At 51.3% G+C, this 16,889-nt stretch overlaps 1 protein-coding gene across 2 annotated transcripts; it reads right to left on the bottom strand.

Annotated features, from left to right (window-relative positions):
* Nucleotides 1-5,272: 5,272 nt before the first annotated feature.
* On the bottom strand, nucleotides 5,273-12,888 carry FLYWCH2 (FLYWCH family member 2). 2 transcript variants are annotated; one of them, XM_060033002.1, is made up of 3 exons: nucleotides 12,731-12,888; nucleotides 6,802-7,233; nucleotides 5,273-5,600 (listed from the first exon to the last, which is right to left on the bottom strand). In XM_060033002.1, the coding sequence occupies exons 2-3, from the start codon at nucleotides 7,130-7,132 to the stop codon at nucleotides 5,497-5,499; spliced, it is 435 nt and encodes a 144-aa protein (XP_059888985.1). In that variant the 5' UTR covers nucleotides 7,133-7,233; nucleotides 12,731-12,888; the 3' UTR covers nucleotides 5,273-5,496. The 2 variants fall into 2 exon arrangements, with proteins under 2 accessions (XP_059888985.1, XP_059888984.1); XM_060033001.1 differs by lacking the exon at nucleotides 5,273-5,600 and adding an exon at nucleotides 5,632-5,864.
* Nucleotides 12,889-16,889: the final 4,001 nt, after the last annotated feature.

Raw genomic sequence — 16,889 nt, 5'->3', positions numbered from 1 at the left:
CATTGCAAACACACTCCATGGCAATTATTTTCAAGTATTCCTGCTTTTTCCACCTAACTGTATATTATAAAACTCACCGCCCCCATATTATAACCGTATTTACATATGGCTGGCTACATAGTTTAGTTATTTTCCTATTAGACACTAGTTTCTTTTTTTTACAGGCAAATGTATTTTATAAGATGCCCAGATCTCATTTTTTTCCATCATAATACATCATATAAATTCAGGGGAAACATTTAAACGTTTTTCAGATCACATGATCTGATATAGATTTTCTAACCAGAAGAATCCTCCAACTCAATTTGAAGAAAAAAAATTTTTAAGCATTTTTTAAATTAATTAATTTAGTTTTGGCTGCGTTGGGTCTTCGTTGCTGCGTGAGGGCTTTCTCTAGTTATGGCGAGTGAGGGCCACGCTTCATTGTGGTGTGCGGGCTTCTCATCGTGGTGACTTCTCTTGTTGCGGAACACGGGCTCTAGGAGCGTGGGCTTCAGTAGTTGCGGAACGCGGGCTCAGCAGTTGTGGACACGTTTCTAAATTTCACTATTGCTGCTGTGGCTGGCTTTATTCCTAACTTTTGGGGAACCTGGGTGAAAAGTATATGGGCATGCTTTGTACACTTGCAGTTTTTCTGTAGGTGTGAAATTATGTCAAAATAAAACGTCAGAAAAAAAAAATCTGCCCCTTTGAGGGGATTCCGTGCGGGGAAAGCATCTTTTTCTGCACTGGTCCAACCCTTGCCCATCTATCCAGCCCTCGCCCATAGGTCCAGCCCCCACTCACAGCGCACAATCACTGCACACTTATTCTCTGATCACCCTGCGCGGTGGGGACCGGGATTGTTCTGGCGCAGGGAGCTGCGGGGCCTGGGGACTGCTTTCCTGGACACTTGGCGGGTGGCGACCGGAGCGGCCCAGCATCCTCCGAGCGGACACCCTCCCTGCCTCTCGCCTGCCCAGGCGCGACGACGCCCCCGCCTCCCCTCCTGCAGGGCGCCCCGGGCCCTCCGCTCACCGCGACCCTCCGCAGCCCCGCGGACTCCTCCCTCCGCCCGCCCTCCTTTGCCCAGCCGGAGCCCCCAGTCTCCCAGTTGGCAGAGTGAAGACGCTGCTCCTCTCTAGAAAACGCCACTACCCTGACACCCCTCCCCTCCGCCTTCCTCCTCTCGCTCTAAAGCTGCTGCTGGAAGTCCCCGCCGCCCCCCTGCCCCTGGGCTCCAGGCAGGTGCAGGTTCAGGTCCCATGGGGCCCTCCTGCCCTGGTCCCCCGCCCGCTCCGCATTTCCACGTTCTCCGCATCCTCCGTCGAATCACCTCCTTCCCGCGTTCTCCCGCCCCCTTTCCCATCCTTGTTTTCAGTCCTCCGCCTCCCACTGCCTCATCCTCTGCGCCTTCCTCTCGCACCTACGCTCCGCCCAACTCCGACTGCGCGCTCTGGATCCCCGCACCTCTGCCCCTGCCTGGGCTCCGAGTGCCGTACCCCATCCGCACCCTGCGCCTCTCCGCCCGCTCCCCTGCCAGGTCTCCACCCTGGGCACCTTAGGAGCCCAAGTCCACAAAGACCCCTGCCGTGGTGGCGTTGAGCTTACGTTATGGGGGGTGGGTTGGGGAGAAGCAATAGATAATAATAAACAATGAGTCACATGGGCTCTTAGAAGAGGTACTTGCTGTGGGGCAATCAGACTGGGAGGAGGAGGGGCTGCGACTTGTGTTGGAGTGTCTGAGGATGACGAGGAGTACGGATCTCACCCGCGTTCTTCGGATAGCCGGCCATCTGCCGGATTGTCACTGAGGAATCATCCCTGGCCCCTGCAGAAGGCAAGTTAGAGCCGGTGCCCGGGCCTCAAAGGGCCTGGGTGGGCGTCCGGAATCTGCTGGGCCTGACGGCGTCCGCGCGCGCCTCCTCCCGGCCTCCAGGAGAATCAGCCACACTGAGCCTGGCGGCGGCTGGGGGAACGGGGGCGTGCCTGGACCAGCTCTCCAAGCTAACCAAGGAAAATGCAACCCCCAGGAAAAAGCACGCAGAGGTTGTGCATACAAGATGAAGCGGGGAGCGTTATCAATATTTTCTTCTTCTTCTTCTTTTTTTAAATATTTTCTTCTTAATGATATTACCGGATGTTTGCAAGGATGCCTGAGAGCCGGGTATTCACGGGCCGCGGGTGGAATGATAGTGGCTGTGTCCAATCCGTGTGCAGGAATCTCACCCAAGGCTTTTGAAAGGATTGTTGCCAACCTGGAAACAACGGATACGTCCAACAATCAGGACTGGTTGGATAAATGATCCACCCCTGTAGTGGTACGTTGTAAAATGGACGCTGGAGAGACATTTGTAATACATTAAGAAAAAAATAGGGAATTCCCTGGTGGTCCAGTGGTTAGGACTCCGTGCTTTCACTGCCGGGGTCGGGGTTTGATCCCTGGTCGAGAACTAAAATCCCGCAAGCCACGCAGTGCGGTAAAAAAAAAAAAAAAAAAAAAAGGCACTTTATCACCCCAATTTTCTGAATATAAAAAATATTTATCATAGACTTATCTCTAGATGGTGGAATTATTGTAGATTTTGTAATATTTTTTCATAATCAGTATTTTCTGTTTATTTTCATGAACATGAATTACCTTTTTTTGTTTGTTTTTTAGCTTGAAGGAAAGACCAATGCAAGATATTTTTTTAAAATAAGTGTAGGGACTTCCCTGGTGGCGTAGTGGATAAGACGCTGTGCTCCCAATGCAGGGAGCCCGGGTTCTATCCCTGGTTGGGGAACTAGATCCCACATTCATGCCACAACTAAGGGGCCCATGTGCTGCAACTAAGACCCGGTGCAGCCAAATAAATAAATATTTAAAAAATAAGTGTACAGTAGTCATCCTATTTACTTTTTATCCCCATCATAATTAATGCCCCCACCCACCCACTCACTGAGTGCAGAGACTCAGAACTTGTATCAATCTGCCACTTCTGAGGGATTTCTGCTCCGTTGACACTGGTGGGAACCACTCTTGACCAACAGGAACACACCCGTCCAGCAGGATGCCACCTGTGTGAACTGGAAGGCCACTTGCCCCCAGCTGCCTTCTCCCCTTGGATTCTCCTCCTGGTGGATGGCACTGTCATCCCGGGCTGGGCAGGCCAGTCTTCCCTCAAATACTGTCCCCCAAAAGAGGCCTACACTGAGCCCTTCTCAGTCCCCTTCTAGAATCTCCCATCTCCCCTCCCTTTGCTCTCCCCCGGGCTGTGGTGGTGCCCTCACCAGCCTCTCCGCTCCCACTTGGGACCCCCTCCAGTCTGTTCTCCTCAGGGCACCAAGGGAGTTTTGTAAAACGACACTGATCACATTCCTCCTCTGCATAAATCCGTCCCAACCTCCTACTACCCGTGATGAGCCTGGAACCCACCTGTGGCCTCAAGGCCCTGGGCCAGTAGCCTCTGCCAACCATTCCTGCCTCGTGGCCTTCCTGTCCTACTCCGTCTGGGCTCACTCCTCCTAAGCCCGCCCTCTTCACCTTTCAGCTCCCTCCACGGGGCTTCCTCAGGCACCTGTCATATGCTGAGGAGCTCCTGGTCCTCTCCTGGGCAGCCCTTAGCCCCAGATTTCATGGACTCATCAGCAGGAAGTCCTGTGTCTCCTGTCTACCTCTGGGAGGCTGGGGTTGTGACCTGTTTACCACTAGGTCCTGTGTAGCAGACATTAAGGTCCTCAAGAAGTGATGAGGCAAGAAAGCGGCAGGACTAGGAGGGAGAGGGAGGGTGAATCTAGGTGAGGGATATGTGGTGTTGCCTGCATGTTCCTTCAACTTTTATGGGAGTTTGAAATGTTTCAAAATTTAAAAAATAAGAAAAGCTTAACACCTCCGGATCCAGTGTATGAGCTCCCTGCCTGGCTTGGCAGTGGCTTCCCACCCTCCTGGCAAATGACAGGCACCACAGGCCGCTTGAGCCCCCGGAGGGAGGTGCACCCTTCCTGTGCCCCCACCCAGCCTCCAGGGGCCACCTAGTCAACCAGGCCCCCTCACTGGGGACCCAAGTGCCACCCCCGCCCCAGGCTCCCATGGCAGCTGCAGAAGGGGTCGATGGTGCCACAGCAAAATGCAGGGGAGTGGATGCCTGCAGTGACCCTGCCCAGGCCAGGACTGCCTGGAGTCCAGGATGAGTGGCAGGGGTCGAGGCTGGCCAGTCCCTCTCCCCACCTCCTCTACTCCATGCCTCCTCCACCATCAAATGTTAAACCAGAGCAAGCCCTCAGGCAGTCTCCTCAACTGACAGAACCAGCCCTCCAGGATGACTCAGAGCCTCAGGAAAGGAGAAATCTTGTGGGGGATGGGAATCTATTTAAATATAGAATTCAGACAAAACAACTTTTCAAGTTATGGTTACAGAATATAATTGTTACAGACAACTATGCTGTAAAAATAACAGCAAAATGGAGAGTTGGGCGCTGCGGATGTGCTGTGTAACTCACTTTTCCCAAGAGGGAGTCAACAGATACTGATTAAATTTGGAAAATGTTTGAAAACATAAGTCCTCTAAACTCTACTTTTAAAAAGTAATCCATTTCCTTTTGCTCAAAGGCAGTTTTCAAATGATGAGGAACACGTGGGCTGAAGCAACTTGAGGCCGATGCCTTTTCTCAGGGGACCCCGACTTATGGTTGAAGGAGGGGAACAGTGTTTCTTCATCTTTCCCTCCAGCAGGGCAGCACCCAGGGGACCTGAGGAGGGGCTCAGGCTCCCAGGAATCTCCCTCAGCCCCCAAACCACCCAGAAGGAACATGGCAGGGGCACAATACACTTCTGTCAGGCGTGCCCCCTCACACCGCAGGCTCACCTCCTCAGCAGAACCTTGGGCTGCCGTGGACATCAGGGCCCTTGTGCACAGGGGCTGTCAGTCCTGTGTGGCTCCCTGGAGGAGGTGGCCTTTATGAGGGTCCAGCAGGAAGAAGCAGGCTGAAGCCTCCTGGGAACTAGCCCTGGAAGGAGAGCCAGGGAGGGGCAGGATTGGCTTCCCAGGGGTTCAGGGCTGGACACCAAAGGCAGCAGAAAGTGGAAACCTCAGAGACTCCACCTAGTCTCTGAGTCAGTGGTTGGGTTTTCCAGGCTGAGGAGGCCCTGGGGGATGGAGGCCGCTGGAGAGCCCTCCTGGGCCTGAGAGATGGCCTAGGCCAGGAAGCCCTGGAGCAGGGCCAGGTAAGGGCTGGTGGGGGTTGGGGAGGCTCAGGAGCAGGGGGGTGGGGATTGGAGCTGGGACCTCAAAGGACCCAGAATCATGGAATTTTAAAAACCTACCCATGGTGGGATCTAGTGTACAGCTTCTTTTATTCTCTTTTTAATTTTTTTTTCTGCTTACAAAAGTAAATTATGCTTGATCAGAAAAAGATTACAACGTTGAAAGTGAAAATCAGCCCAGTGGCTGGGCCGCAGGCAGAAGCCCAGTGGAACGTGTAGAAGTTGCAGCCAAGTTCACTGACCCAGCCAGGATGCACCCTCAGTTGTCAGGGCTACGGGTCCTCCCTGGACACGATGGGGCCCATGGTGGACTCCTCCCCATCCACCAAGGGACTGGGGGCAGGCTGTCCTGCCAACCTTCCATCTTCTTTTCCGTCTGGAAGAGAAGGGGATGGGTCAGGCTGTTGTCAAAGGAAAAGGGGGAAGGGGTGGGGGGCAAACCTGGGGGTCCCAGCTGCCAGAGCAGGGGCAGGGATTGCTGACTCCAGAGACATGCTCCCAAAGGCCACTGGCCCAGGGACACAGAGGCTGTTTCCAGGAAACTTTGGGCCAAATCTGGGCTGAGCATCAGGAAGCTGCTGCTCCCTCCCCGCTGCCTGGCCCAGGATGGGGCAGGAGGTGGGGAGGGCCGTGGACAGGTCTGGAGGTAAAGACAGAGAGGCAGGTTGAGAGGTGTTGACTGCCCATGAGCATCTGCCCAGGGGAGCCCATGGGGCCAAGCTGCAGCCCTTGTTACGCTCTTCATCTCTCCATCTGAGGAAGGGTGACTTTGTCCTGATTCTCACAAAGGTGCCATATGGGGTGGGGTCCATATGGCCCCAGAGCCTGCCTGATCTGAGAAGTGAGCAGAGGTCTCAGTTGGGGTAGAAATGGCCTGTCCCATCCAGCTCAGCTGGAAGAATGGGCTCTGAGCCAGAGGGGGCCCCCCCATCCTTTGCAGTGAGCTAGCTGGTGGCCTCAGGGTGGTGACTTGGCCCTTCTGAGCCCTGCCTCCACACAGGTACTGAGGACAGAACCCTCTCTGCACTGGGCAGAGGCAGGTGGACATGAGGAGGCACTTGGAGCAGAACAGGCTGGTGGAAGGGCTCAAGGGTGAGCCAGGCCCACTGCAGAGGGGCCTCCAGGCTCTGGGGTCCCTGACTCCAGCAGGTGATGGAGCCTGAGGGGGTCCCTCAGGTCCCCTGAGAACTCTAGGCTTGTGGCTGGGGATGCCCCTATCTCATGAAAAACACATAAGAGTAGACACGGAGAGAAATAGGCCCAGGAACACAGACATATAAGAACCCACACAAACTTACTCTCCTAGGCAAATACACACATAGGGAGACAGAACCTTAGAGAAACACACGCGTGCGCGCGCACACACACACACACACACACACACACACACGGAGGCCTATAGACCCGCAGAGATTCACACTGAGATAATGTAGACAGATGCACGCAGAAATGTTCACAGCACACACATACTCCCCTGAGCCAGCCGAGCCTGCTGTCCCCCTGGCTGCCCAGGTGACAGGGGACTTCGGCCCCAGGAAGGTCTTGCTCCCGCCCTGCTCGCTGGGCTGGGGCCTCACCTGTGTCCAGCTTGCTGCGTTTTTGCTCAGGCTCCTGGGGGGCGGCCTCGATGGCCCGCTGAGCCTCGGGATGGATCTTGAGGAGGGCTTTGGCAAGGGTGGCGGGGCCGGGCACCCCCAGGGACATGATGCAGTGCACTCCTTTGCGCTTGGCCCCCGCCACTTTGGCACTGTCCTTGGAGGCTGTCAGCAGCACCAGTTTGGAGAACTTTCTGGGCTTCCTGGGGGCTGCGGGGACGACATCTGTGCCCGGCTCAGGGGACTCAGGGGAGGGCTCCTGGCCGGCCTTCACGCTCTCGCCCTCCTGCTCACTGGGCTCAGGCAGGGGCATTCTGGGACCGATGGCCTGGCCCCCAGGCCACGCTCAGGCCCCAGCAGATGGATTTCTCCTCCACCTCCCTGGAAGGAACCCAGCAGTTCAAGGGCTCCGTCCTAAGGCAGGAGGCAAAATCCCATTAGTGGAGGTGCCCTTAGGCCTGGGTTCAGGAAGAATCTGGGCTGGAGGTTGGGGCAGATGGGGCTGCCTCGGTGCCCCCAGGAAAGGACCTGAATGGAGCCAGAGAACCCTGGGCTGGTGCTTCTGCTCTCTTGGTAGCCTTGGGTCCGTCACCTCTCCCAGCCAAACCTCACTTTCCCATCTACAAAATGTGCCCAAAACAGGGCTCTCAAGGGGCTACTGGGGTGACCAAGGTGCTGACAGCTGTGAGTTACTAGGAATCCAGGCCCACAGGTGCTGAGCACGGGGTGAAGTGCTTCCACAGGTTTTTCCACTTAACCTTCAGCCCCATGTTATTGAAAGTTGATCTTTCTCATTGACCCAGGTTACAGATGAGGACACTGAGGCATGCAGCCATGAAGGCAGAGCTGGGAGTCCAGTCAAGGTGGGTCCAGAGCCCGCCCGTACAGCACCTGGGGTACCTTGTCCAGGATAATGGACACCCATCTTCCTGAGCACCAGTCTTCAGGGAAAAGTACTTTGGGGACAGGAGCTCAGGTCACTGATACTCCCAGAATGCCCGGTGCCCTTCACCCTGACACTGTGTCACCAGGAACATGGGCTGGGCCCTGGGAGGCAGAGCTCTCCAGATTTACAACTAGATCCAGCCCCCATCCCAGGCCAGAGGCCCCAGGGCACCCAGTGCTAGGGAACACTAGGACCCCACGAGGGCAGTGACCTTGTGTCTGAGCTGGTGCTGGCTCTGCCTCAGCTGAGTGGGGACAGGGCTGTGGAGGTGTCCAGAGAATCTGTGGTCACTGAGGGCTCCCTGGCTTCTGGTCTGGAGAAGCAGAAAGGATGGATGACAGGGAATTCCCTGGTGGTCCAATGATTAGGACTCTGCACTTTCACTGCCGGGGGCCCGGGTTCAATGTCTGGTCAGGGAACTAAGATCCCACAAGCCACATGGCATGGCCAAAAAAAAAAAAGAAAAGAAAAGAAAAAAATGGATGACAGGGGCAGCGCTGGCCTGGAGACCGGGGCTCTGGGGCATCAGTGTGGGCTAGCTGTTTTGTCTGTTGGGGGTGATTGGGTGGTGGGCAGATGGCGGGGTCTTTCTCAGTTTCCAGTTTGGCCCAGTAACAAGATTGCCGCCTTGGCAGACATCTCACCCTCCCTGTCCAGGACTCAGGCAGCACCAAGGCCCGTACACTCTTACTTGGCCCCCTAGACCTGTTTCTCCAACCTGGCTTTTAGTTGTGTTTCTCTGGGCGCGTCCAATGCACATGGCTTGAGGTGTCCATGCCCCGCACCCAAAAGTCTTCGAAGACCCCTTCATCCATGAGAGGAGCCTGAGGTGCAAGGCCAGTGCATGGTTGGGGTGCCTTGCCCCCTGCAAGCTCCCCTTCTCAGTCAACTAGACATGAAAGCAGAGACCAGACAACTAGACACGAAAGCAGAGACCTCCCAACTGCGACAGAGGAGGACCCCCACCTCCAGGGGGTGTAGCCTCAGGTAAATGCTTCCTGGTAGCAAGTCACCTGACCACAGGCACCCCTGGGATTGATGTCTCATTATCCCTCCTGTCCCTGGTCCAGCCCCTGGATAAGCTAACCCCTACTCCTCCCATGTGGTCCTTCCCAGCTCTGCCCATCCTGCCTCACAGGGCAGGCAACATGGTGGTACCTGGGACCTGGGGGGACATGGGGCCCAGCAGAAAAGACACTGCCTACCCCCCCCCCCAACCCAGAGAACCACTCTGGGCAGGAAAGGGTTATGGTGGGAAGCCCCACCCACAGGACCCTGCCTCCATACCCTGACTGGCCTGGTGTACAACACTGGCCAGCAGCCCACACCTCTGTGGTCCAGGAATGAAACTCCAGGAGGTTGGACCCCTTTCTCACATCATAAAAATAATTAACTCTAAATGACCATAGACTTAATTATGAGAGCTAGTGATAAAACTCTTAAAAAAAATAAGAAACGAGTAAATCTTCCTGACCTTGGATTAGGCAAAGCTTTCTTCAGTACGACACTAAAAGTACAGGTAACCAAAAAAGAAACACAAAAATTTGACTTCCTCAAAATTTAAAACTTTTGTGAGTCAAAGGACACCATCAAGAGAATTAAAAGGCAGCCCATAGGATGGGAGAACATTTTTGCAGATCATACATCCGATAAGGGACTTGTATCTAGAATTTATAAAGAACACATAACTCAGTAATAAAAAGACAAATAACTCAATTTTTAAAATGGGCAAAGGATCTGAATAGGACTTTCTCCAAAGAAAATATACAAGTGGCCAGTAAGCACAAGATGTTCAACATCATTAGTCATGAGGGAAATGCAGATCAAACTATAATGAGATACTATTTCACACTACTAGAATGGATCTAATAAAACAAAACAAAAAAACCAGACAATAACAAGTGTTGGTGAGGATGAGGAGAAAATGGAACCCTCATACCCTGCTGGTGGGGATGTAAATAGTGCAGCCACTTTGGAAAACAGTCTGATGATTTCTCAAAAGGTTAAACATAGAATTACCATATGATCCAGCAATTCCACTCCTAAGTGTATCCCCAAGAGAAATGGAAACTGATGTCTACATAAAAACTTGTACATGAATATTTGCAGCAGCATTATTCATAGATGCCAGAAAGTGAAACAGCCCAAATATCTATCAACAGATAAATGAATAAATGTGATGTATCCACACAATGGAATATTATTTGATAATTTAAAAAATTCATGCCACGACATGGGTGAACCTTGGAAAGATTAGCTAAGTGAAAGAAGCCAGTCATGAAAGATCACATATTATACACTCCATTTCTATAAAATGACCTGGAGTCTATAGAAAATCTATAGAGTAGAAAAATCCATAGAGACAGAAAGTAGATTTGTGATTGTCTAGGGCTGGGGGTGGGAGGGATGGGGACCAGAAGAGTGAGGAGTGAATACTAGTATGTATGGGGTTTCTGAGGTGATGAAAAAGTTCTAAAACTGATTGTGGTGATGGCTGCACAACTTGGTGAATTTACTAAAAGCCATTGAATTGTACATTGTGAGTGAGTGAATTGCATGGTATGTAAATTATCTCAATAAAACTTACGTATTGAGAAAAGAGAAATTAAGTCTATAATCAGTGGTTTCCCCACTTCATGATACCTAAGAATCACCCAGAATTCTTGTTAAAAATGCACAGTTCTGGACTCCTCCACCCCCAGACTTCTTTCTCAGTGGGTCTGGAGAGGGACCTGAGAATCTACATTTTTTTTTTTTTACCATTACCCTATTTGATTTGATACTTTGTGAAAAATGGATGATGCCATGGGCCCTCTGTTTAAGAAGTTTCTAATTTCTAGTTCATAGCTGAACTGTTTTTCCACCACTCCATGTACAGGGGTGGACAGTTCCTCAGGCTGGATCAGTCTCTTTTCTGGATTCATCCCTAACCTTCTAGCAATTTATTTTTGAGATGTGAATGGAAGAGTTGACAGGCAGCTATTTTAAGCTATTTATTTATTTATTTAAGCTATTTATCTATTTTGAAAATTAAATTTTTACTCAATAAAAGTTCATTGAATTAACAGAATTTTTAGAAGTGAAGCAGAAATGAATTAAAAAGATCAAAAGGCTTAATAGTTTACCTTACTTCACTCACTTTACACCCTCCACCTGCATCCCCAGTCGGATGGTTTGATATTGCTATGGGTCTCCAGTCACCCATTTATCCTAGCCAGCTGTCATGATATTGTAAGATGGCTCAGTGTAAACCCCAAACCACACAATGTTAAGAACTGGCAGGAGCCTCTTAGACACCTTGGGAGGCAGAATAATGCCTCCCCGCTGCCCATCGCTAAAGCTGTCTAGGTCCTGATCCCTGGAACCTGTAAATATGTTACCTTACATGGCAAAGGGGGAATTAAGTTTGCAGATGGCATGAAGGTTACTAAACTAGGAGATTATCTTGGATTGTCCAGGTGGTTCCATCACAATCACAACGATCCTAAAAAGCAGGAAACACAGGTAGAAGAGTCAGAAAGAGTGGTGTGATGATGCAGGCAGGGTCAGTGAGAGGAGAGATTCAATGTTGCTGGCATTGAAGGTGGAGGGAGGGGGATATGAGCCAAGGAATGCTGGAGGCCTCTAGAAAAGACAAAGAAACAGACTGTCTCTCCTAGAGTCCCCTGGAAGGGTTACAGCCCTGCCCACACCTTGATTTTAACCCAGTGAGGCCCGTGTCAGACCTCTGACCTCCAGCACTGCATGACTTTTACAAAGCTGTGTTGTTTTAATCCACTAAATTTGTGGTAATTTGTTATGGCAGCAGTAGGTAACTAATACAAGGTCCAATCCCTTGATGGTGAGGTTCTGAAAGCCAGGATCATGGGAATTACCTGGCGGTCCAGTGGTTAGGACTCCCTGCTCTCACTGCCGAGGGCGCAGGTTCGATCCCTGATTGGGGAACTAAAATCCCACAAATGGCGTGGCCAAAAAAAAAAGAAAGCCAGGATCATTGCCTGGAAACTGATGATGGATTAACAGAATTACCATTACCTTCATATGTATGGGAAAGAAATACCATCAATGTCCACCAACACCTGCATTCTCAGCTAAGAGGCCAACCCCTTACACTCTCTGGGCTGGTTTCACCTATGTAATGGGAGTAGTGGTGAACTTCGCAGGGGCTCTCAAGAGCAGGCAGGCAGGCAGGCAGGCAAGGGTGAAGTCTTCAAGTTACCAGTGATACTGACAGATGCCCCTTCTATAATCGCTGTCTCATGTGGTTCTTGGAGGGCTGCTGGTGGGATGATGGACCCACTTAGATATGCAGGTACACATCCTTACAGGGAGATTTTCAAAGCAGCAGTAAGACCCAGAATGGGTCAAGAACTGCTACTCTATAGTGTGCAGGGAACAGCTTCCCCAAAGTGGGAATTTCATGTAGTGGCACCTCCTTACCCTAATCACCATGGCTTGGAATCTTAGTTACTTTTACTCCTCCTTACCCACTGCAATTTGTCCTAAGACCTGTCTATGCTGCGCCCAAATGGCCCCTGCTCCCCGCCTCTCTCCTCTCGCATCATTACCGCCACCTCCTAAGCCTCCGGAGTGCCTCCCCCGCCCCAACATCTCAGACCTCCAACTGCCATCCCTGCGAGCATCTCTAAAGCCACAAGGATGGGACGGGACTGGGGATGGGTGCAGCGCAGGGGCAGTACTGGGCGGGGCGGACACGGTCAAGGAAAGGCAGACCAATGTGGGGCTCCCTGACTTGGGGTGTGAGAGCTCAGTCCTGGGGTAGGGTGGGTTGGGGAAGGACGAGCGAGGAGAAGAGCTGAATCGCTGGTGAAGGACAAGGAGGCGGCCTGAGCGCCGGGATGCAGAGCTGGGGGGCACCCCCCAGCATCAGCAGCCCTTGGGGATCCCCAGAGGAGCCCGGCAGGGACCCGAGACCCTCCCCAATCCGCTGGGGCCCGTCCTCACCGGGCACCGGCCGGGCGGCGACGGCAGCGGGGCCCTCCCTCTCCGGAGACCGAGCCGCGGCAGGTCCCTCAGCCTCCGTGCCTGGGGCCCCGGTCTGGGTTCGGGCAGTCACCTCAAGCTGGGGTCACGGAGCGAGCATGCGCAGAGGGTTTGTGGGGGGCCCATTCCTTGGACTAACTCGATTTCTCCGGGTCTTCCCCTCGCGGGGCAGAACTGGCGGCCTGACCAATCCCGCGCGGGGGCGGAGCCAGGGCTCGCGAGGGGGCAGGACCGTGCCGTTATTGGGCGGTGGCCCCCGGGGGGCGGGGTTCAGCCTTCCAGTGGCCAGACTTCGAGTTTTGGGCGGGGCTCTCCCAGGACAAGAGGGGGTGGGTTTAACTGAGACCACACGGCCTCCCCCAGTGTTTGACCTCGGCTCCACGTAGAGGAAGTCACAGCATTTGTTTAAAGGCCTCGATCGTCTCCGTCGTTCTTCTGAGCGAGCAGAGGGAAGAACTTTCAGTATGCTCATCAAAGCTACTGATTCCGCTCCGCCCAGCATCCCTGAGGGCGCAGCATTTTTGCCATTGGTCCCTCCCCGACCCTCGGTCCAGCCCTCGCCATTGGCCCCTCCCTCGTTATTGGTGCTCCCCGACCCTCCCCCGCCACAGGTGCAGACCTCGTCCATCATCCCGGCCTTCGCCCATCGGTCCAGCCCGCACTCACAGCACACAGTCACTGCACACTGATTCTCTGACTACCCTGGGCGGTGGAGACCGGGATTGCTCCCGCACGGGGAGCTGCGGAGCCTGGGGGCTGCTTTCCTGGACACTTGGCGGGTGGCGATCAGAGTGGCCCAGCATCCTCCGAGCTGACACCCGCCCTGCCTCTCACCCGCCACCCCTCCTGCACGGTGCCCCGGGCCCTCCGCTCACTGCGACCCTCCGCAGCCCTCCCCCCGTCCCCCTTCGCCCCGCTAGAGCCCCCACTCTTTTAGCTGCGCGTCCTAACGTTGGCAGAATGAAGACGCTGCTGCTCTCTAGAAAACGTCACTCCCCGGACACCCCTCTTCTTCTCCTCCTTTCTTTCTCTTGCTCTAAAGCTGCTCCTGGGCTCCCAGCAGGTGCAGGTCCAGGTGCCATGAGGCCTGCCTGACCTGGACTTCAGGCATTTCCCACGTTCTCCGCATCTTCTGCATCCGCCGTGTCCTCCAGTTCTCCCGCGTTCTCCTGTATCCTCCTCCTCAAGTCCAAATATCAGCAGAACCTGCAACTGCCTCTACAAAGGCTCCTAGCTCCCTCCTCCCCCGCCTCACCCCGCCACCGCCGCCCTGGCTCTGCAGATCCCTGATCACCACCCTCGGTTCAGCAGCCACGGCTTCCACCGAACTCCAATCCTTTCTCCAGGGGCCAGGTCATTTCCTGGGTATTCTTCAGAGTCATTCAAAGGCCTTCATGAATTTATTTGCCATTATCTATTAATAATCCACTGACTACTGGTTGTTTCTAATTTTATTACGTTATAAATATCTTTGTATCTAAATTCCTGACATCTGATTATCCCCTTTCTTGAAATTTCAAAAAATAGTAAAAGAAGGCAAATGTCTTAAGAGCTTTTTATTTTATTTTTGATAAGTTTTTTAAAAAATTATTTATTTTTATTTATTCATTTTTGTCTGCATTGGTTCTTCGTTGCTGCGCGCGGGCTTTCTCTAGTTGTTGCGAGCGGGGGCTACTCTTGGTTGTGGTGCGCGGGCTTCTCATTGCGGTGGCTTCTCCTTTTGCAGAACATGGGCTCTAGGCACGTGGGCTTCAGTAGTTGTGGCACGAGGGCTCAGTAGTTGTGGCTCACAAGCTCTAGAGCACAAGCACACCAGTTGTGGCACACGGGCTTAGTTGCAGCATATGGGATCTTCCCGAACCAGGGATCAAACCCTTGTCCCCCGCATTGGCAGGCGGATTCTTAACCACTGTGTCACCAGGGAAGTCCATAAGAACTTTTTAAACATGTTGCCAGATTGTCCCCAAGGAAGTGCACAAGCTTGGAGTCAGATGCCTGTGTTCAAATCCCAGCTCTGGCGTTAGCTTGCTGTGTGACAAGCAACTGCTTCCCCTGTCTCTCAGTTTTCTCATCTGATAAATGGGTATAATAACATCACTCACCTCATGGAGTCATTGTGAGAATTCACAGAGTATTATCCTGTGGGTCGTGGGTTCCAACATTTATATTCCGTAGTCCAGCGGTTCTCAGGCTTTTTGGTCTCAGGACCCCTTTAAAGAGTGATTATACTCTTTAAATTATTGAGCAGCTTGAAGAGCTTTTGGTTATGTAGGTTACATCTATCAATATTTACAATATCAGAAATTTAACATGAGAATTTAAAATAGCAATAATAAATTCACTGCATAACTGTATCTTCAAACCAAAAATGAGTGAGAAGAGTGGCAATGTTCTACATTAAAAAAAAAAATCTGTTTGGGGACTTCCCTGGTTGTCCAGTGGTTAAGACTCCTCACTTCCACCGCAGGGGACCCGGGTTCAATCCCTGGTCGCGGAACTAAGATCCCGTGTGGTATGGCCAAAAAAAGAAGAAAAAAATCTATTTAATATCACGTTTGAGAAAAGACAGCTGGGTTTGCATATCTGTGTCTGCCTTCACTCTATTGGGATACGCTGCTTTGGTTGAAGTACGTGAAGAAAATTTAGCCTCACACATAAAAAACTGGAAAAGGAAGGAATATTTTAATATCCTTTTCAGATAATTGTAGATATTCTTCTTTGATACTACACCAACACTCAAAACATGGTAGTTTTTTGAAGGTTAGTTGCAACATGGAATCTGAGATGATATCAGTGAGCTTTTTGTGTTCTATTACATGAAAATCCATTGATCTGTCGTGCATTTTGAAAGACTCTTTTACCCTCATGTGATTTCATAAATCATGTGTTGGTCTTTTCAAAAATATTTGTTCATTGACTTATACAGATCTTGCAAATGTTGACACATCTCATTATACAGTATAAATAAAATGTATAACATTCATTAATACTGCCACCAATCTCAACACAAAAGTCTGGCAATATTGGGAAGCTGTGAAGCTAAAGGTGGCATACAAGTTTTCCAAAATTGTACTTTTTGCCAGAAGACTTAGAATTTTATCATTGGCAATAAATTCTGTCAGTTTGGTGTCACTGCCTTGATTCACACTAAGAGTCACCATTGCTTCTGCATCATCAGTGCAAAGTCATCACAGTGAAAAAGGCAAACATTGTCTCAGTATTACTATGAAAATAATCATGGACCTTCTGAAAAGTCTTTGGGAACCCCCAGGGGCCACCAGAACACACCTTGAGAACAGCTGCACTTTCATTTTTCTATTAGCTTGTTCATCTTTTTCTTACTGATTTAAGAAACATTTTTATTGAACTCAGATTAACCCTAGTGTTCCACATGTGATGGAAATATTTTATTATTTACACTTGGTGGGGGAGGAGGTTGGGAAAATAGGTGTATGATAGGTGTGTGTGTTTACACATCTGAATCTTTATTTATTTGTTTGTTTGTTTGTTTGTTTATTTTTTGGCGGCACCTCGCAGCTTGTGGGATCTTAGTTTCCCGACCAGGGATTGAACCCGTGTCCTTGGCAGTGAAAGCACAGAGTCCTAACCACTGGACCACCAGGGAATTCCCTACACAGCTGCATCTAGTGGTCTTTTCCAATTTGAGTTTCTCTGTTTTTTAAAATTATCCTAAGCAAGTTCTTCCCATACTTACTTGAATAAATACTGGATAGTTTCTGTATTAGTTTGTCAGAGATGCTGAACAAGGTATCACAAACTGAGTGGCTTAAACAACAGAAAATTTTTCCTGGCAGTTCTGGAAGCCAGAAGTTTGAGATCAAGGTGTGGACTGGGTGGGCTCCTTCTGAGGGCTGGGAGGGAGAATCTGTTCCAGGCCTCTCTCCTTGGCTTCTAGGTGCATTACCCTGATCTCTGCTTTGTCTGCACACAGTGTTCTCCCCGTGTGCATTTCCGTGTTCAGATTTCCCCTTTTTAAAAGGACACCTGTCGTTTGGGTTGTGTCCACCCTAATGACTTCACCTAACTCAATCATCGGCAAAGACCCTGTTTCTAAACAAGGTCACATTCACAGGCACTGGGGATTAGGACTTAAACTTCT

Source organism: Delphinus delphis, chromosome 15, assembly GCF_949987515.2.
Source record: "Delphinus delphis chromosome 15, mDelDel1.2, whole genome shotgun sequence".
NCBI lineage: Eukaryota > Metazoa > Chordata > Mammalia > Artiodactyla > Delphinidae > Delphinus > Delphinus delphis.
This window is presented reverse-complemented; position numbering and strand designations above follow the sequence as displayed.